We start from the raw sequence: 27914 nt of genomic DNA, 5'->3' as shown, positions 1-27914 counted from the left end.
CCTCCTTTAGGGCCACGGTAGTAGAGGGCTGTAGTACCTGCGGTTCCCGACAGAGATCATTGCGGCATGGTTGGCAGTTTTCATGCTGGCAATTTTGCGATTAAAATATATTTTTGTCCCGTAAATTATTTGAACATGTTCGTCTTTCTGCTTTGTATGCGTTAGCCTACCTGTTGTATTAAAAGCACATATTTGTCAAAGTATTCACACAATCAGAATTCGCTGCCTCAAGTTACTGTAAGTAGCCTACCTCTCCTCGTTGGGCGTGCGAGATCAAGTGCCCTAGTATATGTGTGGTCTCAATGAAATAGAGTAGGCTGCATGGGCGGAGAAGCACGGGGCAGTTAACTTTCCTATGACATTTACTTCCTAAATATGATTAGGCTATAGTTAACTACATTGCCTAGAAATAAATATTGATCACCCATATTTGGATACTGAATGCTGATTGGCTAAAACAGCATTTAGCTGTGTGTGAAACGGTATACCATGACTGACTGTTTAGGCTTGTCACCTCGATAAAATGGCAACATCAACAACAGTTCCACATGTCGATGTAGAAAATAAGCCTTAATATCAACTTGATAGAAACCTAAACAAACTAAACGGGCACTTGCCTGCTTCACAGAACATGGGATACATTGTGAGTTTGGGAATACAACAAAGACGGAACCGAACGTCATTCTATGATACTTTCGTGGTTTTGTGAGAAACATCTATGGCGAAGAATATAGGATTAGCAGCTACATTACGCTGAACTCGGAGCTGGTTTGAACCGCCTTGTCAACGACCCCTCTTAGTCTGGCATGGAGTATACAGAAGGATACCAAATTCACAACGAGCAACAATGTGTCTGTCTGCGAAATTAAAAAGTTGAGGAAAGAGGGGCGGGACAAAGCTGCCTACCAGTGAACTGATACATATGTAAGTTAACTGTTAACTTTAATTAGCTAGTTAAATCATTCTAATGTACCCTGGCAATATAACCGGTAGTTTTGTAGGCCTAACTATTAGTTCACGTTATTTTGTCTTATATCTTTCAGGTACACAAAAGACGAGCCGATGGGAGTGACCACCCTCACCCCTGCAAAATAGCAGTCCCGTCGCAGATTTAAACAAACCACTGCCTCCGAACCACAATGATCCAGAAACTGTCGGATGCTCAATGGCGACCCGTCATTGTTTTGAGCGCCACACTTTTAGGTATTTTTTTCTTCTTTTTAAATAACAAATTCAAGATTTATTTGGGGGTCTTGTCTGTTTTGCTTGTTATTTTGCCATTAATACATGTAATATCAGTTTGCAAACAATGTAAAAAACATGTTTTTTAAAATTAAGTTAATAAAGCCGCATACAAACATGGTCTCTTGCTTTCTTGAGTAAGGCAGCTCAAAAATGCAGGCGTTTCAGCCTAGCGCAGTGCCTTCTGTGGTGGTGGGATTGGCAGTAGAAAATACATGAATGTCGTAATCGAAATTAAGGGTTGCCTCATCAACTTGTCGTCCTCTTATACCATAATTTGTACATCTCAATTGTCAGTAGAAACCACATTTGTTTCAGCAAGTCTGCCATATCAGCTATGTTTTTTTTAAAGGCAGCAAATGAGGCTGAATTAATTGTTTCGCGGCCAGACAAGGCTCAGCTGAAAGACAGGTTTAGCAGTAGGAAGGTGTTGGGACTCTGCTGTTGGGACAGCATTATGTAGGCCCTACCAGTTTGTGGGCACCGTTTGTCACCGTTATAATGCAATTCATGTATTGTTTAGCGTTGTGTAGTGGCTTTGCTGCCATGCATCCCACATGTTTTTTTTTGTTGTTGCCCCATCCAGATATACATGCTAAAATCGCCAGTGCGGTTGCTTGACTAGAGGCGCGAGGAATACTCTGTCAAGAGGACACAGATTCGCAACCTCTCTTCAACATTACTGGAGGCCAAATCTGTAAGCATTATTCTCAGACAGCACAGCAGCAGCTCCCCCAGCTAAAATAACGGCTTCCATTTCCAGCAGCGTGGAGACAACAACAAACGATAACATGGGACCATTTTTTTCATTTGTACACAATAAATAGCAACATTCAGATCAACATGAATAAATCATTTGAATGTGTTGGTCACTTTAGAAGTGGCGCTAATGCTCGGTTTTTGCCTACATTTAATGTAAGCTTGTTAGCTAGCCTGTGGTTGTTGCATAGTAATGAGACTTTTGTCCAGACTACTTTTTCTGGCGGAATTGATTTATTAAAGCAACATTTTCAATTTAGATGTGTAGTTCCTTGCCTTACTGTGTTGGCAACCGGTTTATAAAAGCAATAAGGCACCTCGGGGGTTAGTGGTATATGGCCTATATATCACGACTAAGGGCTGTATCCAGGTACTCCATGTTGCGTCGTACAGAAGAACAACCCTTAGCTGTGGTAAATAGGCCATATGCCTTATTGCTTAAATATAGCCCAGTAATACCGAAATAAAATCGGATACAAAATCATCGCTATTTTGACTGCCTGTATGTGTCTTGCTTGTGTTTGATATTCTTGCCTAAATATACTGTTACAACAAAGTTTGTACGAACATGTCTATCATGTATTTTGTGTAGGCTACAACATGAAAAAAAATCACGCTCGAGCCATGGAATGCATATATCGAACATGTTGACCATATCTTTAGTGTACAACATGAAGTTTCCCCCTCCGTGTCAATAAGGGGGAAGAGGCAGTGGGAGCACTGAAGAAGCTACTTGGGCACCCAGCTAGCACAGGCCACACTCGGTTGGGTAAAGGCATGATCGGCTGAGAGTCAGCGTTGGGTGTCGTCAACTGGACCAACACCATGCCGACTTTGGGGGGGTAGATGGGTAATATTAATATGAATTTGTTGATATGACTTTGCATCGGTACACTTCTGGTGGGATTCTGGCAAGATACCGACTCCAGAGTGGCGCAGTGGTCTAAGGCACTGCATCTCAGTGCTAGAGGCGTCACTACAGACCCTGGTTCCAGGCTGAATCATAACGGCCTTGATTGGGAGTCCAATACGGTAGCGCACAATTGGCCCAGTGTCTTCAGGGTTAGGGTTTGGCCGTCATTGTAAATACGAATTTGTTCTTAACTGACTTGCCTAGTTAAATAAAAAATACAAAAAAAGTTCTGGTAGACAGAATCAACCCGATTCTGGGCAGTCATTCAATATGGCACCCGGATTCGGCTGATTAAATCAGTTCTGGCTTATCAGAATGGGGCCACGATTGGTTCAAGTACTTGTTTCTAGCTGGGCAGCAGCTACATGAGAATCACACATTTGCAGAAATCTATGTATAATTAACCACTGTAAATCGGGTTCCAGAAAATCCGGAACCGCAGCCACAGCCAACAGTGTTGAAAAATACAATTATAATAATATGAAATTTAGAATGTGTTATTAAGACTGAATAATCAAGTCTTATAAAATAATTTACATCACAAGACAGAAAAATACTATATTGCCAACAGAATATAGAATAGAATATATTGATGTAGCTATTCTAATTTCTCAATTATATTAATCTTTTCAATTGTTATTTAAGTGATAATGCCCGAGAAGCCGGTGTTTGGAGAATATATTGGCACGGGTGTTGTTAGGCCGGAGACGAAGCCGGCTTCTCGGGCATTATCACTTAAGTGTTGACCCTCCAGTCCAGAATATAGCAGAGAACTGGATTGTTGCGACCATCAGGTGGCGCAAAGGCATAGATGTGACGAATTGTAAGTATTAAGTCATTTATTTATTTACATAGCCAAAAAACGGACAGCCCTCTGAGGACAACCCATTTAAAAGATGACTGTGATGAAATACAATAATTAGTTCCTCAGTTATTATTTGAAGAGCTTTTACAGAGTGAAGGTTTGATGGAACTATAAAAGATATTGAAGGCGAATTTAAACGGAGCATTATTAGGGCAGACGGTCAGTGATCTTCTGTGTGCCGATGCACTGCGCGCTTCGCTTTCTGATGAGGCATCCTCAGCTCTACAACACACAGATCCTGTAAAGATGGAGTTTAGCGAGAGGAAAAGAAGAAGGAAATCTCAGAGCTTCAAACTGGTCCATGAGCAAGAGCAAGGTAGGGGATACGGGAGACTGTGTCTGTCTCTGTCTGTGAACGTCTGGCGCTGTGAGCAAGTCAGTGCTACACTGTAAACAATAGGCTAGAGATGGCTACGTCAGTACATAGGTATGTACCTGTTATGCATGTATAACTCACTCGTCATGGTTTCCAAAAAATAGCTAGGTGAGTGAGTATTAAAAAAAGGAAATTCAACCAACGCAACGAACTAAGAAAATCCAGAGAGCATTTAGGCAGTGGATCAGTGATTTTGTACAGAATATGATTAGAATATTATTTTATGTGTTTTACTCTTGTATTTGGCTAGCCTTTAGGGCACTTTTTTGTGAACTAGCGAGAATAATCTTTCTGAGAGCTGCAACTGAGAGAGTGTTTTTAGTGAGAAAGATTTCGTCATACAATACCACCCACAGGTGGTGGAATCTGGGCTGAATGGGAGGAGGGTGGAGAATCATTGGTTTACATCACAGCCCACAGAATTACCATAGCATAGTGCATGATGTGGGCCTAGACAGAGGAATGCAATGTTTTCATACACATACGGAGTGTACAAAACATTAGGAACACCTGTTCTTTCCATGACAGACTGACCAGGTGAATCCAGGTGAAATCTATGATCCCTTATTGATGTTACTTGTTAAATCCACTTCAATCAGTGTAGATGAAGAGGAGGAGACAGGTTAAAGAAGGAAGTTTAATCCTTGAGACATTTAAGACATGGATTTTGTATGTGTGCCATTCAGAGGGTTAATGGGCAAGACAAAAGATTGAAGTGTCTTTGAAAGGGGTATAGGTGCCAGGCACACTGGTTTGAGTGTGTCAAGAATTGCAACGCAGCTGGGTCTTTCATGGTCAACAGTTTCCTGTGTGTATCAAGAATGGTCCACCACCCAAAGGACATCCAGCCAACTTGAGACAACTGTGGGAAGCATTAGAGTCAACATGGGCCAGCATCCCTGTGGAACACCTTCGACACCTTGTAGTCCATGCCCGACGAATTAAGGCTGTTCTGAGGGCAAAAGGTGGTGCAACTCAATATTAGGAAGGTGTTCCTAATGTTTTGTGCATTCATTGTATGTCAACCCTCATATGTATATTATCATTAGTCATACAAACATCATTTTATTTATTTTAATGTCATTATTTTGGATGTACACCAAACTACCCTGATTGTGCCCTAGATATTACAGATCTCTGGTATTTTTATTTTCACAGATTTTGACGCAAGGAGTTTTGACAATGCCGTCAATATTCATGTCAATGGAGCATCAAAAGATACTGCCATGCCAGAAGGTATGATATTCATGCTCTTTATTTTAGTCAGGAAAATTACACACACACACACACACACACACACACACACACACACACACACACACACACACACACACACACACACACACACACACACACACACACACACACACACACACACACACACACACACACACACACACACACACACATCCTCTCTTTCTAACTCCTCTCTTTCCTCCCCAGCCTGGTTGGGTGATGAGGGTGTGGAGATTAAGAGACAGATCACAGGCATGATGCGTTTGCTGAGTGACAAGGCCGGCCGGATGTACCAGCGTGTGGGAGCAGAGGGAAACAGCCTCAAACAGGAGCCCCAGGAGGAGCACCTGAGCTGGGCACAGCCGGCTGCTTTGCCACCAGAACTGGAAGACCCCCAGATCAGTGTCTGGAGCTCAGCAGGGGAAACAGAGCCCAGTCCCATGTCTATACCCAATCTAGTCCCCAACGGCCAGGGGTCTGGCCAATACGGCACACGCTCCAAGACCCAGAGGATGCTCAACACAACCACCAAAGGCACATTCAAAACTAATGGTAATGGGGGGGGGGGGGGGGGGGGGGGTCTGTTTATGAGGTCTAGAGAGCAGACAATTTCTGCAGAACCAGACAGCCACATCATTATACAGAGCAGTGACATCATAAAGAGGCCTCTATCAGTCCCTGTCTGGTAAGGCAGACAGACAGTGGAGAAGCTTGTGTCATTTAAACAGTCAGACAGAGGCATGGGGTGTCAGAGCTGCCTGGGCAAAAGGTTTGTCCCATGTAATGACACATGTGTATATGTGTGTGTATGTGTGTCTGTGTGTTCCCGTGCAGATGTGGCTCCTGCAGTGGTAGAGGCTCCCTGCTGTATGTGTAACTGTAAGAGCACCTTACAGGCTATTCTACAGGAGCTACGCACCATGAGGAGGCTAATGCAGACACAGAAAGGTTCCCAGGAGAAGCAGGAGCACAGGGCCCCTCCCTGCCCCCCTTGCCCTGTCCCTACAGCTCCGCGTCGCAGACCCCGCAAGAGACGTCCTGTCCACAAGGTTGCTCCACTGAGCGCACCCAGCAAGAGGGCATCTGTTCCCCCTCTCCCCCCCTCATCCCCCGCCTGTGTACCCCTGGAGTCCGGGGGAAGGAGGGAGGGGGGGAGCAGAGAGCTGGAGAGACCTGTGCACACCCCTGCCTCACCCTCCACCTCACCCGAGCTCTCAGTACAAACCCTGTCCATGCAGAACAAGCCCATCCCTGGTGACGATAAACACAATCCTAACTATAGACAACCCAAAGGTCTTCAAACCTCAGAGGTATGTTGCACTGTGTGTGTGTGTGTGTGTGTGTGTGTGTGTGTGTGTGTGTGTGTGTGTGTGTGTGTGTGTGTGTGTGTGTGTGTGTGTGTGTGTGTGTGTGTGTGTGTGTGTGTGTGTGTGTGTGTGTGTGTGTGGGGAGGGTAGTGTACTATCAGTCTGTCTGTCTCTGTCGAATGTGCCCCTCTTTCTCTCTCTCTCTCCCCCAGAGTGAGGTGCGCCTAGCGGAGGACTATGAGGTGTTTATTCCCAAGGCGCAGCTGGACTCAATCCTGGTCAACTACACACGCTCTGGAAGCCTGCTCTTCAGGAAGTTGGTGGGTCTTATTAACCTTATCACTGGCTTTATTCACTTTATTTATGTTGATTGACACACCATCTTGGTCACAGGTGTGCGCCTTCTTTGACGACACCACGCTAGCTAACTCACTGCCCAACGGCAAGAGGAAGAGAGGTCTGAACGACCAAAGGAAAGGACTGGACCAGAACATTGTGGGAGCCATTAAAGGTAGGAAAGAAACACACTGTGAGAGTAGAGTGGAGTGGAGAGAGATCGGGCATGGAGCGAGATAGAGATGTAATATCTATTTGTTTTGTTGGGTCTTCTGTAAATCTCCCGTGCTGTGTCTAGTGTTTACAGAGAAGTACTGCACAGCTCACAGAATAGAGAAGCTGCCAGGCCCTCGAGATTGGGTCCAGATACTACAGGACCAAATCAAACTTGCCCGCAGACGACTAAAGAGAGGTAAGTGTGTGTGTGTGTGCGTGTGCGTGTGCGTGTGCGTGTGCGTGTGCGTGTGCGTGTGTGTGTGTGGGTGGGTGGGTGGGTTCAGAATGTATCTTACTGAAACTATGTTGTTTTGTGAACTCAGCAGAGGCTACAGACCCTCAGGACATCTTCAACAGACCTTGCACAGGTACACACATATGCACACACATGACAACAGTCGCTGCACCTGACATTCCCGCCTCGCTCACCCATCCGTCCCTGGTTTATGCACCTTGGGTGTAATGGCTCTGTCTTTGGCCGGTATATTTAAGTGAGGCGATCCCCCTGACATCTGACATTCTCTTCTCAGACTCCCAAAATGTCAGCTAATTAGTTTCACACTGTGCTACTCTCTCCTGCTCCTCTCTATTTCAACTTACTCTTACACACACACACTCCCCTTCTCTCTTCTCTGTCGCTCACGCTCTTTCACCAATCCCTCTACTCTCTTTCTCATGTCTCCCATCTTTATCTCTCTCGCACTCCTTCTTTCTTATTATTTCCCTCGCTCCCTCACATTTTCTCTCTTTTGCCCTCCACATCTGTTTCTGTCTTCCCTCCCTCTCTGTCTACCCTGCTCCTTTCTCCCTCCGTCTGTCTGTAGTTCTCTATTACCTCATCGTGTATCAGTCCAGAAGTTCTGTAACATTAGGGTGGGGGATGTGGACACTGTCCAGAGGATGTACTGAACTGTGTTAGACTGGACTGAGTTCACCCCCTTTAACAGCAGCTCTCATATGAGAACAGCAGTACACTGGAGACTAGCAAACTCTCTACATTAACAGTAGTCAGTGGTGTACTTAAGTAAAAATAATTGAAAGTACTACTCAAGTAGTTTTTTGGGGTTATCTGTACTTTACTTTTACTTCACTACATTCCTAAAGAAAATAGTGTAGTTTTTACTGCAGACATTTTCCCTGACACCCAAAAGTACTCTTTACATTTTGAATGCTTAACAGGACAGGAAAATGGTCCAATTCACACACTTATCAAGAAAACATCCCTGCTCATCCCTACTGCCTCTGATTTGGCAGACTCACAAACACAAATGCTGCATTTGTAAATTATGTGTTGGAGTGGGCCTTTGGCTATCTTTTGATACTTAAGTATATTTTAGAACTAATACTTTTAGACTTTTACTCAAGTAGAATTTTACTGGGTGACTTTCACTTTTACTTGAGTTATTTTCTATTAAGGTATCTTTACTTTTACTCAAGTATGACAATAGGGTACGTTTTCCACCACTGACAGTAGTATCGTAGTAAATGCTGAACATCTGTATGTTTGCTTCACACAATACTGTGAACATATTGTGAGATGACACTTTCCACATTATCCTTTTATTTTCCCCATTTTGTAATGGCCACACACCTTTTATTTTCTTTCTCGTTCTTGGGTGTGTTTTAATTTTAATTTAACTAGGCAAGTCAGTTAAGAACAAATCCTTATTTACAATGATGGCCTACCCCGGCCAAACCCAAGCCCGGACGGCGCTGGGCCAATTGTGCGCCGCCCTACGGGACTCCCAATCATGGCCGGTTGTGATACAGCCTGGAATCAAACCAGGGTCTGTAGTGACGCCTCTAGCACTGAGATGCAGTGCCTTAGACCGCTGAGCCACTCGAGAGCCTAGTTAAATAAAGGTTAAATAAATAAATAAATGTTTTAATGTGGATTGATAACTATGGTGGTATCATATTCTTGCAATAGAATCTCTTCAGCTGTCCGGAGAGAGGGAGGAGAGGGAGTTTCTATCAACAGGTAACACCACACACACACACACACACACACACACACACACACACACACACACACACACACACACACACACACACACACACACACACACACACACACACACACACACACACACACACACACACACACACACACACACACACACACACACACACAGGTTATAATTTGATAATTTAATTACATTTGATATAACAATGTTTTAATTGAAAATGTGTCCTGTAGGCTATGACTACAACAAGCCAGCATGTTTGGTTAAGGTGGGGAAGGATGTGACTGATTGATGCCGGTGCTGTGAACCAGCAACTTGCAATGAAGATACAACGCACTGTACTTTATGTCTTTGTTGCTCCACTAACTTGATGCGTTGTGCCTCTTTAGAAAGTCCATTTTGGAGATGTATTGTTCTTTTACAGCTATGTCAAAATTGTATTGTGGTTGTAGAGAAAAAAACATGACAGTGACCAAAATAAGTTGGTTAGTGAAATGTAGTTAGTTTCCATGGACTGCTTTGTTTTACATATGCACACCACATGCACACACACAGACACACACAGAAATACACACACACACACACCAGTCTGACCAGTATAGTCTAGCTGGTTCTGCTGGCTGACCAGCAAAGTCTAGCTAGTTATGCTGGAAGACCAGCATGGTCTAGCTGGTCTGACCAGCATGGTCTAGCTGGTTATGCCGGCAGACCAGCCTTCGTTGTGTTTTCACTGGTGACCTACCTTCATTGTGTTTTTGCTGATGACCAGCCTTCACTGTGTTTTCGCTGGCAGACCAGCCTCTGTTGTGTTTATACTGGTGACCAGCTTTCGTTGTGTTTTCGCTGGTGACAAGCCTTCGTTGTGTTTTTCGCTGATGACCAGCCTTTGCTGGGTTTTGGATGCTAGCAGATACCCAGAGACATAAAAATGGTATCCACAAGTTCATCTGACTCTGGGGAAGGAGATAAAGGGCCTCATTGCCAAAATTCTCACGTATCCCTTTAACTGAATTGTTCGAAACAAGATTCATGTTAGAAATGAGAGGATCGTCCAGAGTCGAGGTCATGTGGGAAACACTCTCAGCAACAAATGTGTGCTTCCCCACCATAGACCAGGGTTCAAATACGACTCACCCTTAATGCTATGTGTCTGTCTAAGTAATGCAAAAAATACTAAAGGTAGAGTGGAATTCCACTCTCCATAAAATTAATGAGAGGTTTTTTAGTGCAGGACTTAAATTAACACTCAGTGTTGTAAAATAACCCCTTTGTGTTAATAACCAGAGTTGAGCGTGATTGTGTCATTTCTACTCTGTAGTATAACATTGACACTCAAAACCACGCCTATCATATTTCCCAGCATGCTTTATTGCAGGTATATTTTTTTGAATTGTTGGTGTCAATATCTGTGTTTTTGCATGCACGTTGACTGATAAATGGATTGATTGAGTAATCTTATGCTGTACCAAGCTAAATAACATACCTTTTTCTAAACTAATCCAATCCATTAATCCGTTGGACTTATTGCACCCTTTACTGAGATGATTTTCCAGTTTAAATGGTTTAGGTCAGGGATGGGCAACTGGTGGCTCCCTTTTTGTATACCCGCAGATCAATTTCCAAAAGCAGAAGATTTTTTTTTTTTAGGGGGGGGGGGCGGGTTTCGGTCTCAATTTACTGTTGAGAGTTAGAATAGTACAATACACAAGGTGCAATTTCTAAATTTGGTTGTGCTTGAGCAGTTTTTTCTTATGTCAATCACTAGCTAGGTTTCCATCCAAAGGAAATATGCTAATTTTCCCAGAAGTGTTGTTGTGGATAAAAGGCAGTGGGTGATGTGGATGTAGTGCACACACAAAATCTACTTTTTTGCTTACGTTTTCATGTACCGAATAAAAATCTAAAGTTCAATGTGTTTCAATCGCATTTTCAACTCTACCGATAGTTTTGTCACAAAAACTATTGCATTAAATGGAAAATCTGCCTACCCTGGCCTTGGCACGTGTGCTCTAGCCAAAAGCTTGCAGATACAGTGCAGGTAGCCTGTGCGGTGGTCTACATGATGAGATTATTATGAATAAGAGCGAGAATATATTTTTGGGTCAAATGGCAGTCAAGCATCAATCATCATGTCACCTGAATAATACCCTCAATATTTATTGTAAAGGTGCATCAATATCACTGTGCACTTTCACCACGCTGTGAAGTTCATCATAACCTTTTTGATCTGTAGCCTAATAAACTGCATGGTTTCCCGAGTCATAGTGGGAGGACTACACACCATATCATCTCATGACTCCAAGTTTACTTCGATATGATGGTTATCATATCGATATTTGCGCATAAAGGCGATTCCCCCACAATTTCTTGCATAATTAATTTTACCAACACAAAACGATCCCACCATGTCGAATGTCAAATGATCTGTCAGCATTTATAAAATTGTACTGAAACTACCTGTTTCCATCACAGCTGACGTGATTCCTTTTTTATAAGGTATGACTTTACCCACATTAAAACTGGATGGAAATGTGGTTACTGACAGTCACTCAATTAGCTCATGTCAACTAAAAAATTTTACACTGCTAAATTAGTCTAGCCAGCTATCTAAACTTAATTATCATGGTTGAATTACATGATTTTGTTAGTCACTCTCCCTCAGATATCATATTAAAAACTGCAAACATTTCTCTCCACCCTATGGAAAAATGTGAAGATTTGCAGGAAATGACCCAATGGAAAAATATGTAGAGTGGCAAAAAAGAAAATCGGGAAATTAACTTCTGTTTTTTTTTCTCCTGTCCAGCGGCGACACTAAAATGTTAGGGCCGGCTCTGACTGCATATGTGTGTATGGATGTGGTTACGCAGACCCGCGAGCCACTGTGGGCCCCTCATGATGAGTTCAGATTTTTTGTGGCCCTAACCCAAACAAAGTTGCCCATCTCTGGTTTAGGTAGTCTCCTTTGTCCAATTCTCCCTACCTTGGCAGTCATTCTAAAATGCTGGTTGCAAATTCCAATTGCTGAATATCTTGACTGTCTGGATTGCAATAGGAATTACATATCACTTTGCAAGCCAGCATAATGTGACATGCTTGTTGTGGCCTGCAAACCAGGAGTTTCAGACCACTGTGCTGGGGTAAAACTAGGCTGTTGAGGTATAGCCTTATGATACAGTATGTAATGTGTTGTCATGAAGGGTAACATTTTAAGGACACTATATTCACTTAGGCACTCACTTGGTGAAACTACTGGTTTGATAAGAATTAAATGCAAAACCATGTTTCTGTCACTAGCTAACACAGTCACGGTGACTCACGGGTGGTAATTCCAATGTTCACTAACTGGCACTCTGGGGTATATGCAGATATTTGCCCACATTTGCATATATCACAGTGTGCTAAATTCATTAACGCCAGTAAATGGAATTTGCACAATTATAATACAATTGAAGTTTGACCATTTTTAAAATTCCAATTCCATTCATTGGGATGTTTTTATTTTCCAATTCCAATTCAATTCCAATTCCATTCCAAGGATGGTTTTGTTCTTCAATTCCAATTCAATTCATATTACGACAGTCTAAATCCAATCCAATTCCATTCCAAGGATGGTTCATGTTTAATTCCAATTCAGACAATCTAAATTCTAATTTAAATCAAATGAAGTTGTTTGAAGATTGCTGCAATTCCAAGTAAATTCTCTACTTCCTGCTTGAATTCGAGAATTGAATTTGAAATACAATTGGAATTGACCCCAACCCTGCTGGTCACCAGCGAAAACACAACGGCTGGTCACCAGTCTGTGCTGGTCTATGCTGTTTTTTTTCAGCAGGGTTGTTGTCTCTTTATGACTGTTTATCTGAAAACAAAGGTGGATAACTTCCTGGTAACTCTTTGTTTTGCACTTGTAAAGTCCCTCAGTCCTACAAAATAAAAACAACATCTCTTCCAGGTGACATCTTTGAACTTATGAACCTCAAATGTACGGATTGCGCCTTTTAAAATAGTTCTGGTTTTGTATACCATGTAGACTGTAATGTGTTGTCTTAATGGCATTCTAATCTGCCACTCACTATGCACCTCAGTGCCATTTATGTTATTAATGTGACCAATAGGACAGTACTGTTTTTATTTGTGTTCACTGTGCCACCTGCCAACACCTTCATGTAAGGCTCCTTTGTGTACATGTACAGTTGACTGTGTATAATACATATTAAACTAAATATGATCTGATGGTACTGTGTTTTAGTTGATGATGAGTGCTGCTTTGAGAGCAAACACTGTAATTGATAGCTCCTTTGATTATGTCAGTATCGTGCTAGAATTATGAACAAGAGTTCAAGTGAGATTGTCAGAACTGATAATGAGCAAGTACACGTGTTGGGGTGAAATTAGGGTTCGCGTTAAAGGGCAATTACACCACTTTCCAACCTAATTTTCATTACCTCCAGCACCATACCAGTGTATACATATGTGAAAATACAAAGTTAAAAAGTTCTACCCGATGACATCATCAAAAGTTGAAACATTTTTAAAACAGTGATTTTCTCCATCTACTGTTTGCCAGGAGCCCAACACCATTCTGGTTCTGTTGGAACAAATCAAAAGCCTCCTCTCCTTACCACAGACAGGTGGAAACATCTTGGGTGCGTTTGAGTGGTAAGGCGAAAGCAACTGACTGTAGACAAAAGTTGCGGAATGAAGTCGGGGAAGGTGTATCTGCACATCTGAAACTCGGACAATAATGTAGTTTTCCAACAGCAAGGCTCACATTGCAGTGTTGCATTTGTTTATAATTTTTTTTCTTTGTAATGTCGAAATAAACATGGCTCCAACCCTTACATCACACATTCACAAACTGAAATCATATGTGTGTACATTGTACAATCAATCAGTGAGAGAGCATCAAATATCTCATTCCTTTGTACATATCCACTGTATACAGGAATCACGGCAAAGTTGTTTCCTGTTTCAGTCATGTCTTTTGTCCCTAATGCGCGTGGTTGGCAATAGTCTCCCACAATGCAGGCGATGGCTGCAGGATGTAGTTGGTAACAACTGCAGAAACTTGCAGTCGACTGTAGTCAAAAGTTCCATTCCTCTGATCAGACGCTGCTCAGACGTTGCTGACGCCTATCAGATCTTAAAACACCTCAATATGTTACGTATCAGCTAACCACATCATATATTATAGCAATATTGTGCCCAACTGCACAGTCGGTTGACGTGGTATGCAACGTCTAAACCGGGGAACACGACTAAAACCTTAAATGGCCTTTGATCACATGATTTTTGTAAAGTTCATACAGTCCACATGTAGGCGCTAGTCGGACATTTTTAACTCCATAATGCAATACACTTTGAAAGATGGTCACCGACTTTACAAAAATGATCCACTCGAACGTTCCCCTAGACATTATGCATTTTCTACTATAAATTATAGTTTATGTTCCCATTGCTTAACCGTCATATCAGCACCATTCAGTAGTTCCAGATGCATCAATGCCTTTGTGCTGACATATTAGGAGTATAATTGTAAGACGTCATTTAAATTACATTTAGCAAGTCGATTAATGCAAATCATTCATTCAGTCATTCGTTTGCAAAGTTATCAGTGTCTTCCCACATGGTTAAACCACACTAATGACACGTTTTATAAAAACCGATAGCCTACTGAACATATACTGGAATTCAGAGGTCATTTAACATTGAATGTACAATCATAAACCATTATGCATGCACTGTTTCTACTGTGAATACTATAAACTAGATTACAATATATGTAATACTACTGATGTGAGGGATCACATTGGAGGGAAAATACTAAATTAAAGGTACAATCCATTGTTGACTTTTTATTGCCAGACTCTGCGGTTCTTTAAAGGGGAGGTAAAACCGCCAGTCTCCTTGTGAAGGACCCTTTGTGATCTCGTGCCACAGACAAAATAGTATTTTTGCTCGTGCTTAATCGAAAAAATTCCCCAGTTGTGATTACTTTCCTCACGTTGCGATATAATCTGACGCATGTACATCTGTTTATTTTATGCACCTCCCAACGCCGAATAAATGTAATATTCTGTTGTAAAACAAGAAATAAAAAGGAATGTATTTTTCGTCAGGCTATCTTCAGAGGCACCCGATTTACTCCAAATGCATTCTGGTACCGTCCCTTCTCTTGTATCGGGAGACCCGAAGCTAAAGCAAAACCGGTAAGGATAAACTGGTGAGAGCAATTAAAGGGGAAATGTTATAGGTATATACCTCCGCTTCAGCCCTGTAAATGCAAGGGGGGGTACTTTAAATATATCGTAGGCAGCATATGATGACAAACTGTGTGCAAGTTGCATGTATGGCGCTATTTTATTGTTACAAAGTCTGTTGTTGCACGTCTCGCATGACGCTGGACACGAAGGGGTTAATTTTTTCCACCGCCGACATTTTTATCCACTGCGCCTCCCGCTTACTTCGAACCATAAAATGCTCCTTATTGTTCTGGTTTCGATAACTGAAATGATGAATACAGTACTATTTTGTTCGCTTTTTAAATCCTGTATGAGGCCCAATCAGTCACACTTGATTGATAGCTAACTCTTTGATTAGCAAACGTTAGCTCTCAGGCAGGTTTGTTCAAATCGGTGGGCTTTTCCTGTCTTGCAGCTAGCCCACCGAATTATTGTTAACGTAATGTTTTACTGTCTGTAGATAGTTAATATTTCGAACTTTTTTGACTACTGAAGTTGAAAGTTGGCAGCAAATGACGGGTGCATGATTTAACTGGAGCTGGCGCACACTAGCCCAACTTCACATCCTCCTCGCACTGTTTCAGGAGCCTCCAAAACGCCCCTGTCAAACCGTTTGAAACTAGGCCCTGGGCGCAACAATTTAGCCAGAGCCACGATGAAATACAGGCTCGATCACACAGGGAAAGTTTGCTCCTAGTCCTAGCCTGCTGCTGGGATTTTGTTTCATAGAATGTATTCTATTTCTGTTTTATTTATCAAAGAAATGACATAAGAGGTCTGATTCTATGTCCATAAATGTGTTTGTAAACAGTGATGTAGTGCTATCTTTTTTAGGGGAGGGAGCGAAACATTTTTTAAAATGATGTCATCATTTCTCAATTAAAGTTTGTACCAACACATGTAGCCTATTTAATATCATTGTAGAACAGGCCTATGCATAAAATGCATCCTCCAAATGTACGTCTTCCTATGCCCACACATATTGTCAGAGATTTTTAATACCCATAACACCAAGTTTGGCATACCTCGTTTCAATATAGGCCAACACTGTCAATTGTGAATGTTAAATCTTCACGTTTTACCAGTGGACACTCCAAACTGCCAATCCATTTGATCTCAATAAGTTTCATGGGAATATATATTTTGATCTTCTTGAATTACTGTTTGTTACATGAATTAAAGCAGATGGTGTTAACAAACTATTAGCCTTTCTTGTAGGCCTATATTGTTTCAATCAAAACATAGGCCTATATCCTGCCTAGTTTTGGCCGCGAGGGGGAAAAAATACTTTTCAGCTTCAGATAAGAAATGACTGAGGTGTTTTTGGTGTAACATATAATAGGCCTATTAAGCTACAGTATATAGGCCCTACTATTATTTTCAGTTCTGTTATGTAACATACTAATTCATAATTGTGAGCTTGCAAGGCATTGATTCAGCTTTGATTACTAAACAATCACCATTGTGAGAACTGATCATCTTCTATTTGTAATAATAATAAGTGATGAGTAGGACTATTAGCATGGGCAACATATCTTGTTGAGGGTTATTTTAAGCGATTTGAGTGTCCTTTGAATTGTGGTGGTGAAAGGACTGCACCTTAACCAAGTGGTCACACATCGTTCTGGGTTCCACTACTCAAGAGGGGTCCGTGGAGTTTTATGAACATTAAGGCAGGCACAGTGAATTTGGTTCCTAGATCTTGTTAGTTTGATGATTCATGGGGGGGATCCATTTGTTTTGCATATGGAATAGGGGTGGTACGTTTCTGTAAGCTAAGGAGTTCAAGTGCATCGTACATGATCCCGAAGTCCATAACAACCTGTTTTGAGGACAGCTGTTTTAGCAGCCCCTGGTAGAGTTTTCTGTCTGTGGCAGTTCTTGTTAAGTTGGATTTGGCCCACACAAAGTGGTCAAGCCTCCGACCGACTGGCTTCTGCACACACGCCAGAGAGAGGGAAGGCAGGGGGGAAAAACACCATTTACCTACGTATAGGCTACTATAGCCGACATATTAATTTACTATAATATTCATGGAATTTGAGTGGTAATTAAATAGAATTGATCAGAATACATTTCCAGAAGTATTTTCACCAGCTTTTGTATTCTCAAATTGCGGCTCTGCCTGTGCTCCCCATGCAGCCCTATGGCAGCACTACATCCCTGGTAGGCAGCTCACTAGAACAATCAGATAAGATTTAGTAATACTGACTTTGAAACAATCTGTCTAGATGGATTTCTCCTACTTTAAACATCTCTGACAGTTCTAAGCAGTTCATTTTTTCCCTCAAATGTATTTTGAGTAAATAATTTATGATTGATTTTAGATAGGATTTTGCAACAACTTAAAAACATTAATCAACTGATTCAGCCACTAAAATATACATACATTAATAGGCAGTTTTAGTTGTATTAGGTATTTGCAAGTTCTCACTTTGGACATTTTGGAGTTATAACCTAATCTCCATAAATAGCAATATAACGTAGTCAATCATTCTTCAACATTCTTCAACACTATTGATACCCGAGGATACATTTTAACCAGATGTCAGCATCCACTATACCTGTACTTTTTCAGTTTAGTCGTAGTTACACAACAACTGGATATTTCATGTTTTACACCCACTCTCCTTCACTCATCCCTCAGTCCTTCTCTGTTCCGTTATCCTTAGTCACTGTATCCTGACCCTAGATGCTGATTTGGTTGAACAGACTAGAGGTGTAGTCAGTGGTGAATGTCCAACGTTACTCCAGACATGTTTCTCATCCCACTCTTCCCTTTTCCCGCTCTTCTGTCCACCTCAGGTTATTGACTGAGATCCCAAAGTGTTTCCAGCCATGTCGGTCAGAGAGTCGTTTAACCCAGAGAGCTACGAGCTAGACAAGAGCTTCAGACTCACACGCTTCACTGAGCTCAAAGGAACGGGCTGCAAGGTGGGTTTTTCTACACCCCTAGCGCTGTAAAGAGAGAGTTATTAGGCGACATCTAAGACTGCCTACTGGTATAATGGCCTTAAATAGAATGTTAATGTCCACTCAGTCTTTGCTTCTTACAAATATTATTTGCTGTATCCCTAGCTTCAATATTAAATAATGTTTGGGAGCAATGAGCAGACATTTACATTATGTTCATAACTATACAATGTGAACTGTGATGAGTGTGAGAAGCACTACAAATGTTAACATTAGGATGATTACGATTACCTTAGAAGTACAAGTCAAGCATAATCTGCTTGTTATTCCCTAGGTGCCCCAGGATGTGCTACAGAAGCTTCTAGAAGCCCTGCAGGAGAACCACTATCAGGAGGATGAACAGTTCCTTGGGGCTGTCATGCCCAGACTTGGTATGAACACATACACATATGCACTTTAATCACATCCATTCTTTATATAACTTTTACAGTTTAATAATAACTGTTCTATGCAGGCATTGGTATGGACACCTGTGTCATCCCCCTCCGACACGGGGGCCTTTCTCTCGTCCAGACGACAGACTACATCTACCCCATAGTGGACGACCCCTACATGATGGTATGTTTTCATTATGTACCACTCTTTGTGTTACTGTTTTCAGCTATACCACATGCTTTAGGTCCTGTGAATATCATATACAGTGAATTCTGAAAGTTATTCAGACCTCTTGACTTTTTCCACATTTTGTTACGTTACAGCCTTTTTCTAAAATTGATTAAATCGTTTCCCCCCTCAATCTACACACAATACCCCATAATGACGAAGCAAAAACAGGATTTTTAGACAAATGTATTAAAAATGGGAAATATCACATTTATATAAGTATGCAGAGCCTTTACTCAGTACTTTGTTGAAGCACCTTTGGCAGTGATTACAGCCTCAGGTCCTCTTGGGTATGACGGTAGAAGGTTGGCACAGCTGTATTTGGGGAGTTTCTCCCATTCTTCTCTGCAGAGCCTTTCAAGCTCTGTCAGGTTGGATGGGGAGCGTCGCTGCACAGCTATTTTCAGGTCTCTCCAGAGAGGTTCGATCTGGTTCAAGTCTGGGCTCTGACTGGGCCACTCAGACATTCAGTCACTCCTGCGTTGTCTTGGCTGTGTGCTTAAGGTTGTTGTCCTGTTGGTAGATTAACCTTCACCCCAGTCTGAGGTCCTGAGCACTCTGGAGCAGGTTTTCATCAAGGATCTCTCTGTACTTTGCTTCATTCATCTTGCCCTCGATCCTGACTAGTATCCCAGTCCCTGCCGCTGAAAACATCCCCACAGCATGATGCTGCCACCACCATGCTTCACCGTAGCAATGGTGCCAGGTTTCCTCCAGAGGTGACGCTTGGCATTCAGGCCAAAGAGTTCAATCTTGGTTTCATCAGACCAGAGAATCTTGTTTCTCATGGTCTGAGAGTCCTTTAGGTGCCTTTTGGCAAACTCCAAGCGGGCTGTCATGTGCCTTTTACTGAGGAGTGGCTTCTGTCTGGCAACTCTACCGTAAAGGCCTGATTGGTGGAGTGCTGTAGAGATGGTTGTCCTTCTGGAAGGTTCTCCCATCTACACAGAGGAACTCTGAAGCTCTATCAGTGATCATTGGGTTCTTGGTCACCTCCCTGACCAAGGCCCTTCTGCCACGATTGCTCAGTTTGCCGGGCGGCCAGTTCTACCCTTCCCCAGATCTGTGCCTCAGCACAATCCTGTCTCGGAGCTCTGCAGACAATTCCTTTGACCTCATGGCTTGGTTTCTGGTCTGACATGCACGGTCAACTGTGAGACTTTTATGTAGACAGGTGTGTGCCTTTCCAAATCATGTCCAATCAATTGAATGTTCCACAGGTGGACTCCAATCAAGTTTTAGAAACATTTCAATGGAAACAGGATGCACCTGAGCTCAATTTTGAGTCTCATAGGGTCTGAATACTTATCTAAATAAGTATATATATATATACATTTTTTTGCAAACATTTCTTAAAACCTGTTTTTGCTTTGTCATTATGGGGTAGATGGTAGTGTGTGTTGACTGATGAGGAACATTTTTTATTTAATTCCACAAAATGTGGGAAAAAGTCAAGGGGTCTGAATACTTTCCGAATGCACTGTAGATTGAATAGTTACGGAGAGCTTTGGACAGGAGTCTTTCACCTTGAGCGGAGTATGTGTTATCTTCATTCATACACTATATATACAAAAGTATGTGGACACCCTTTCAAATTAGTGGATTTGGCTATTTCGGCCACACCGTTCCTGACAGGTGTATAAAATGGAACACACAGCCATGCAATCTTCATAGACAAACATTTGTAGTAGAATGGCCTTACTGAAGAGCTCAGTGACTTTCGACGTGAATGATAGGATGCCAATATTCCAACAAGTGAGTTTGTCAAATTTCTGCGCTGCTAGAGTTGCCCCGGTCAACTGTAAGTGCAGTTACAACAGAGTGGTAGGCCTCACATGCTCACAGAATGGGGCCGCCTAGTGATGAAGCGCGAAAAATTAATCTGTCCTCCGTTGCAACACTCACTAACGAGTTCCAAACTGCCTCTGCAAGAAACCTCAGGATAATAACTGTTCGTCGGGAGCTTCCTGAGATCGGTATCCAAGACCGTCGGCTGGAGTGATGTATCACCATCTAGCAGCCTGACAGACAAATCTGGGTTTGGTGGATGCCAGGAGAACGCTATCTGCTCCAAAGCATAGTGCCAACTGTAAAGTTTGGTGGAGGAGGAATAATGGTCTGGGACTGTTTTTCATGGTTCGGGCTAGGCCCCTTTGTTTCAGTAAAGGGAAATCTTAACGCTACAGCATTCTAGACGATTCTGTGCTTCCAACTTTGTGGCAACAGTTTGGGGAAGGCCCTTTCCTGTTTCAGCATGACAATGCCCCGATGCACAAAGTGAGGTCCATACAGAAATGGTTTGTCGAGATCGGTGTGGACGAACTTGAATGGCCTGCACAGAGCCCTGACCTCAGACCTAAACACCATTGAACACCTTTGGGATTAATTGGAACGCAGACTGTGAGCCACGCCTTATCGCCCGACCTCACTAATGCTCTTGTGGCTGAATGGGAAGCAAGTCCCCGCAGCAATGTTCCAACATCTAGTGGAAAGCTATCCCAGAAGAGTAGACACTGTTATAGCAGCAAAGGGGAGAACAAACTCCATATAAATGCCCATGATTTTGGAATGAGACGTTCGACGAGCAGTTCTCCACCTACTTTTGGTCATGTAGTGTTTCAAAATCATGTCAATAATGCCTTCTTGATAACTGTCTGTAGGGGCGAATTGCGTGTGCCAACGTTCTAAGTGACCTGTATGCCATGGGAGTGACGGAATGTGACAACATGCTGATGCTACTGGGGATCAGTAACAAGCTGTCAGAAAAGGTAAATTGCATTGACACACACACACACACACCCACCACCACCAATGGGTAGCACCCAGCCACTAAATTGTCCCTCTCCTTTCTCTATGCCCCTGTCAGGAGCGGGACAAGGTGATGCCTCTGATCATCCAGGGTTTCAAAGACGCGTCAGAGGAAGCAGGCACGTCTGTGACGGGGGGACAGACGGTGCTTAACCCCTGGGTGGTCCTGGGGGGTGTGGCCACCACCGTCTGTCAACCCAATGAGTTCATCATGTAAGAACTCTTTCATAGACAGCTACCCTCTTGTCCATCTCTTGCCCCCTCTCGGTTGCTCTCTCTGTCTCGTTCTTGTTCTCTGTTTAAGCCTCTGAACTATTGCTAGTTTGTTCATGTGAGCTGTATTTTGCGTTGTGATAGTCATGATATCAGAATTGATCATGTTGATGTCTTCTCTGCTGTCCCCCAGGCCAGATAACGCAGTGCCAGGAGATGTGTTGGTGCTCACCAAGCCTCTGGGGACTCAGGTGGCTGTGGCTGTACACCAGTGGCTGGACATCGTAAGTGTCAACACACAAACCACCTTTCATTTGAGTTAATAGCCTATATTGTAACTTCAACACTAAAATGTCAACAGACAAGGTGTCTGTATTTGTTAGAAAATATCAACCTCTACAGTACAGGAAAGCTTTATCGGTGGTTTTCATTAATTCAAAGTGATCTAATGTCGTGTGTATGTATACAGTGCCTTCGGAAAGTATTTAGACCCCTTTTACTTTTTCCACATTTTGTTACGTTACAGCCTTATTCTAAAATTGAATTGAAAAATCTACCCACAATACCTCATAACAACAAAGCTAAACATTTTTTTTTTTTGCAGATGTTTTATTGTGTCTTATTTACATGAGTATTCAGACCCTTCGCTATGAGACTCGAAATTGAGCTCAGGTGCGTCCTGTTTCCATTTATCATCCTTGAGATGTTTCTACTACTTCAATGGAGTCCACCTGTGGTAAATTCAATTGATTGGACATGATTTGTAAATGCACACAACTGTCTATATAAGGTCCCACAGTTGACAGTGCATGTCAGAGCAAAAACCAAGCCATGAGGTCAAAGGAATTGTCCGTAGAGCTCAGACAGGATTGTGTTGAGGCACAGATCTGGGGAAGTGTACCAAAATATTTCTGCAGCATTGAAGGTCCCCAAGTACACAGTGGCCTCCATTCTTAAATGGAAGAAGATTGGAACCACCAAGACTCTTTCTAGAGCTGGCCGCCTGGTCAAACTGAGCAATTGGGGCAGAAGGGCCTTGGTCAGGGAGGTGACCAAGAACCCAATGGTCACTCTGACAGAGCTCCAGAGTTCCTCTGTGAAGATGGGAGAACCTTCCAGAAGGACAACCATCTCTGCAGCACACCACCAATCACGCCTTTTAAGGTAGAGTGGCCAGACGGAAACCACTCCTCAGTAAAAGGCACATGACAGCCTGCTTGAAGTTTGCTAAAAGGCACCGAAAGACTCTCAGACCATGAGAAACAAGATTCTCTGATCTGATGAAACCAAGATTGAACTCTTTTGCCTGAATGCCAAACGTCCCATCTGGAGGAAACCTGGCACCATCCCTACAGTGAAGCATGGTGGTGGAAGCCTCATCCTGTGCGGATGTTTTTCAGCGGTAGGAACAGGGAGACTACCGGTAGTCAGGAGCCAGGCAAAGATGAATGGAGCTAAGTACAGAGAGCTACTTGATGAAAACCTGCTCCAGAGTGCTCAGGACCTCAGACTGGGGCGAAGGTTCACCTTCCAACAGGACAACGACCCTAAGCACACAGCCAAGACAATGCAAGAGTGGCTTCGGGACACGTTTCCCAATGTCCTTGAGTGATCCGGACTTGAACCCAATCGAACATCTCTGGAGAGACCTGAAAATAGATGTGCAGCAACGCTCCCCATCCAACCTGACAGCTTGATAATGTCTGCAGAGAGGATTGGGAGAAACTCCCCATGAACAGGTGTGCCGACTTTGTAGCGTTCAACCCAAGAAGAGTAAATGGTCTGAATACTTATGTAAATGTATTATTTCAGTTTTTTAATTTTAATATATTTACAAAAATTATAAAAACCTTTTATTGCTTTTTGATTAATGGGTATTGTGTGTAGATTGATGAGGATGTATTTTTTATCTATAAAAAAAAAATACATTTTAGAGAAAGCTGTAACGTAACAAAATGTAGATAAAGTCAAGGGTCAAGGGGAATACTTTCCGAATGCACTGTGTATGTATGTACAGTACCAGTCATAAGTCTGGACACTTACTCATTCAAGGGTTTTTCTTTATTTGTACAATTTTCTACATTGTAGAATAATAGTGAAGACATCAAAATTATGAAATAACACATATGGAATCATGTAGTCACCGAAAAAGTCTTAAACAAATCAAAATAGTTTCTTCAAAGTATCCACACTTTGCCTAGATGACAGATTTACACACTCTTGGCATTCTCTCAACCAGCTTCATGAGGAAATCACCTGGAATCCATTTCAGTTAACAGGTGTGCCTTGTTCATTTGTGGAACTTCTTTCCTTCTTAATGCATTTGAGCCAATCAGTTGTGTTGTGACAAGGTAGGGGTGGTATACAGAAGATAGCCCTATTTGGTAAAGTCCATATTATGACAAGAACAGCTAAAATAAAAGAAGAGAAACGACATTCATTACTTTAAGACATGAAGGTCAGTGAATCCGGAAAATTTCTTCAAGTGCAGTTGCAAAAACCATCAAGCGCTATGATTAAACTGGCTCTCATGAGGACCGCCATAGGAAAGGAAGACCCAGAGTTAGCCCCGCTGCAGAGGATAAGTTCATTAGACTTAACTGCACCTCAGATTGCAGCCCAAATGAATTCTTCACCGAGTTCAAGTAACAGACACATCTCAACATCAACTGTTCAGAGGAGACTACGTGAATCAGGCCTTCATGGTCGAATTGCTGTAAAGAAACCACTACTAAAGGACACCAATAATAAGAAGAGACTTGCTTGGGCCAAGAAACACAAGCAATGGATATTAGACCGGTGGAAATCTGTCCTTTGATCTGATCAGTCCGAATTTGAGATTTTTTGTTCCAACCGCTGTGTCTTTGTGAAACGCACAGTAGGTGAACGGATGATCTCTGCATGTGGTTCCCACTATGAAGCATGGAGGAGGAGGTGTGATGGTGAGGGGGTGCTTTGCTGGTGACACTGTCAGTGATTTATTTAGAATTCAAGGCACACTTAACCAGCATGGCTACCACAGCATACGGCAGCGATACGCCATCCCATCTGGTTTGTGCTTAGTCCCACTATCATTTGTTTTTCAACAGGACAATGACCCCAAACACTTCTCCAGGATGTGTAAGGGCTATTTGACCAAGAAGGAGAGTGATGGAGTGCTGCATCAGATGACCTGGCCTCCACAATCACCCGACCTCAACCCAATTGAGATGGGTTGGGATGAGTTGGACCGCAGAGTGAAGGAAAGCAGCCTACAAGTGCTCAGCATATGTGCAAACTCCTTCAAGACTGTTGGAAAATCATTCCTCATGAAGCTGGTTTAGAGAATGCCAAGAGTGTGCAAAGCTGTCATCAAGGCAAAGGTTGGCTACTTTGAAGAATTTGAAATATATTTTGATTTAACACTTTTTTTGGTTACTATGTGATTCAATATGTGTTTTTTATAGTGTTGATGTCTTCACTATTCTATAAGGTAGAAAATAGTAAAAAATAAAGGAAAACCCTTGAATGAGTAGGTGTGTCAACTTTTGACTTGTACTGTATATATTGTTTGTGTGTGTGTCTCTCTGTCCTTCAGCCTGACAAGTGGAATAAGATCAAGCTAGTGGTGACTCAGGAGGATGTAGAGCTGGCCTATCAGGAAGCCATGATGAACATGGCCCGGCTCAACAGGACAGGTACACACGCACACGTGTGTAAAATACTGAGGCTGGACTTTTCCTCATGAAGGACAATGAAGCGTGATTTATACTGTCCATTTGATACGATTAGTTAGCTTTAATTTGTTTTAAAAACACACACCTGACTCGACAGACCAAGTACATGTCCTCAAGTTGTGCTCCCTCTCTTCTTTCTCTTACTTCTCCTCTCCTGTCTTCTACCATTTTTTGGACCAATGTGATTTAAATACTGATGATGTTGTTTTTCTCTCTACAGCCGCTGGTCTGATGCACACCTTCAATGCTCACGCTGCCACTGACATCACTGGCTTCGGGATCCTGGGCCACGCCCAGACACTGGCACGGCAACAGCGTAGCGAGGTGTCGTTCGTCATCCACAACCTCCCCGTGCTCGCCAAGATGGCAGCTGTGTCCAAGGCCTGCGGGAATATGTTCGGACTCATGCACGGAACCTGCCCTGAGACATCAGGTGTGTGTCTGGTCGTTTTTGTCGGTCTGTTGTCTCTTGCCTGTCTTTCACACACATAATCATCACCCACTTCTCTCTCTCTACACGTAGGGGGTCTGTTGATCTGTCTTCCCAGGGAGCAGGCAGCTCGTTTCTGCGCTGAGATCAAATCTCCTAAATACGGTGAGGGCCACCAGGCCTGGATCATCGGCATCGTGGAGAAGGGCAACCGTACCGCCCGCATAATCGATAAACCACGAATCATTGAGGTCGCTCCTCAGCTCTCCACACAGAATGTCAATCCCACACCCGGCGCAACCTCATAATAACCCCCACAGCAACGCAGAGCAGAACCACAAGCTTGGACAAGTTTTTTTTCTTTTTTCGCATATTCTTAAACTAGAGCGTGTTAAATGTATACACGTGTGTGTATGTATGTATGTATATACACATACACACTTAAATGGGTTGCTGTGTATGCACACCTGCCTCAGACAGAAGCCTTAGGGGCAGGTCATCACACAACTAAAAAGAAAAATTCTCTCAAAAGAAGAGAAAGTAAAATCCATTTGCCTTTTGTGTCTGTTGTAATCTGTTACGTTTTAATTGTAGAAGCAGGCAGCTTCTGTGTTTGAGAATTGATGATGATGAAGATTATCCGATACTGTTGATTCATTTTGAATCTTTTGGAGACTCTTGGTGTCCGTTGCCTTTTGGGCTCTTTTTAAAGGGTGCTAAGCAAGTGTAAGTGATGGGTAGCGAGATAGCGTTTTTGTTTGTCCGTTCACTATGTGTACAGTTCAAAAGCCTTGTTCAAGTTGAAAGCTATAAGCGATGCCTTGAAAGATTGAAAAATGCCTTTAAAGAGTGTGAACGTAAGGGTTGCTTTTTTACTTTCACTTTTTGTATTTTTTCCCCAAAATAAATAAAATAGATGTTTTATTTTCTTGCGTTGTTTTACGAAAGCACTATCAAACTTATGGAATCTATGGTGGACTCCGTCTGTTCACATTGCTGCCCTGAACTTTAAATCAGTGATATGATCATTCATAACAAGGACATTAAATCATTTTACAGGAAATGAACACAACGGCCTGGGATAATTTGATATACTCACCTATAGAGATGTGATCACACAATAGGATTTTGAAGAAGTCGGAGCATTCTGTCTCAACTCTGTTGTATTGTACGACTACCTTTTCAGGAAGCAGGGGTCATGATATGAGGCAGGTGAAATGGAAAGCACTCAAGTCTTGGTTGACACTTTTCTCCATGAAAATAATACAAGTGCATCCATTTGTAGCAGAGCTTACTCTGATGTTCCATATAATCTTCCAGTACCTAGAGGTTCCATCATTTGTATGCCGGTAGTGTACTTTGTTCACAGTATCGCAAATCTACAATCTGTTTCTAATCATCCTGGTTGGGATCGGTGTAGTCTTAATACTCTCCATCTGATATAAGGCCTTTTCTAATATCTGGTACTATAAAGGGTTGTATGGCACTGCTTCCAAACTGAAATAAAACTGGATCCTCTCTTACACTGAAGGACTGTGTGTGCTCTCTCATCTTGTTTCTTAAAGCAGAAAGTAGCCATCTACACACAGCAACATCAAGGGCTCTATTCAATCTGTCTCGTGGAAGTTCAGCATTACAGCGTGAATTCAATTTAAAGGCAACGTTCCAGCATTAGTGGAGACTACATTCACGGTAAACACTGCAAATGT

General features: G+C 42.5%; 2 protein-coding genes and 1 long non-coding RNA gene across 6 annotated transcripts; all 3 read left to right on the top strand.

The window, feature by feature from the left end:
- Positions 1-305: 305 nt before the first annotated feature.
- LOC129866968 (uncharacterized) lies at positions 306-2491 on the top strand. Its single transcript, XR_008761559.1, has 3 exons — positions 306-924; positions 1044-1203; positions 1829-2491. It is a non-coding gene; the product is annotated as an uncharacterized LOC129866968 (long non-coding RNA).
- A 1252-nt stretch (positions 2492-3743) lies between these two features.
- On the top strand, positions 3744-13453 carry bend7 (BEN domain containing 7). Of its 3 annotated transcripts, none has more exons than XM_055940026.1 (10): positions 3744-4095; positions 5314-5391; positions 5599-5943; positions 6226-6701; positions 6911-7018; positions 7092-7209; positions 7333-7446; positions 7577-7618; positions 9181-9231; positions 9451-13453. In XM_055940026.1, exons 1-10 carry the CDS (start codon positions 4026-4028, stop codon positions 9507-9509), a joined length of 1461 nt encoding a protein of 486 aa, XP_055796001.1. In that variant the 5' UTR covers positions 3744-4025; the 3' UTR covers positions 9510-13453. The 3 variants fall into 3 exon arrangements, 2 of the variants coding, with proteins under 2 accessions (XP_055796001.1, XP_055796000.1); XM_055940025.1 differs by having other exon boundaries at positions 7574-7618; XR_008761558.1 differs by having other exon boundaries at positions 7577-9231; positions 9451-9499.
- A 1869-nt stretch (positions 13454-15322) lies between these two features.
- Positions 15323-27735, top strand: sephs1 (selenophosphate synthetase 1). 2 transcript variants are annotated; one of them, XM_055940027.1, is made up of 10 exons: positions 15323-15429; positions 18268-18396; positions 18710-18806; positions 18890-18993; positions 21699-21806; positions 21905-22059; positions 22253-22343; positions 25637-25736; positions 25996-26208; positions 26299-27735. In XM_055940027.1, the coding sequence occupies exons 2-10, from the start codon at positions 18301-18303 to the stop codon at positions 26511-26513; spliced, it is 1179 nt and encodes a 392-aa protein (XP_055796002.1). In that variant the 5' UTR covers positions 15323-15429; positions 18268-18300; the 3' UTR covers positions 26514-27735. The 2 variants fall into 2 exon arrangements, with proteins under 2 accessions (XP_055796002.1, XP_055796003.1); XM_055940028.1 differs by having other exon boundaries at positions 15366-15443.
- Positions 27736-27914: the final 179 nt, after the last annotated feature.

This window comes from Salvelinus fontinalis, chromosome 12 (assembly GCF_029448725.1).
Source record: "Salvelinus fontinalis isolate EN_2023a chromosome 12, ASM2944872v1, whole genome shotgun sequence".
In the NCBI taxonomy this organism is placed as follows: Eukaryota; Metazoa; Chordata; class Actinopteri; order Salmoniformes; family Salmonidae; genus Salvelinus; species Salvelinus fontinalis.
The sequence above is the reverse complement of the archived record's forward strand: the minus strand, read 5'-3'. Positions and strand labels throughout refer to the sequence as shown.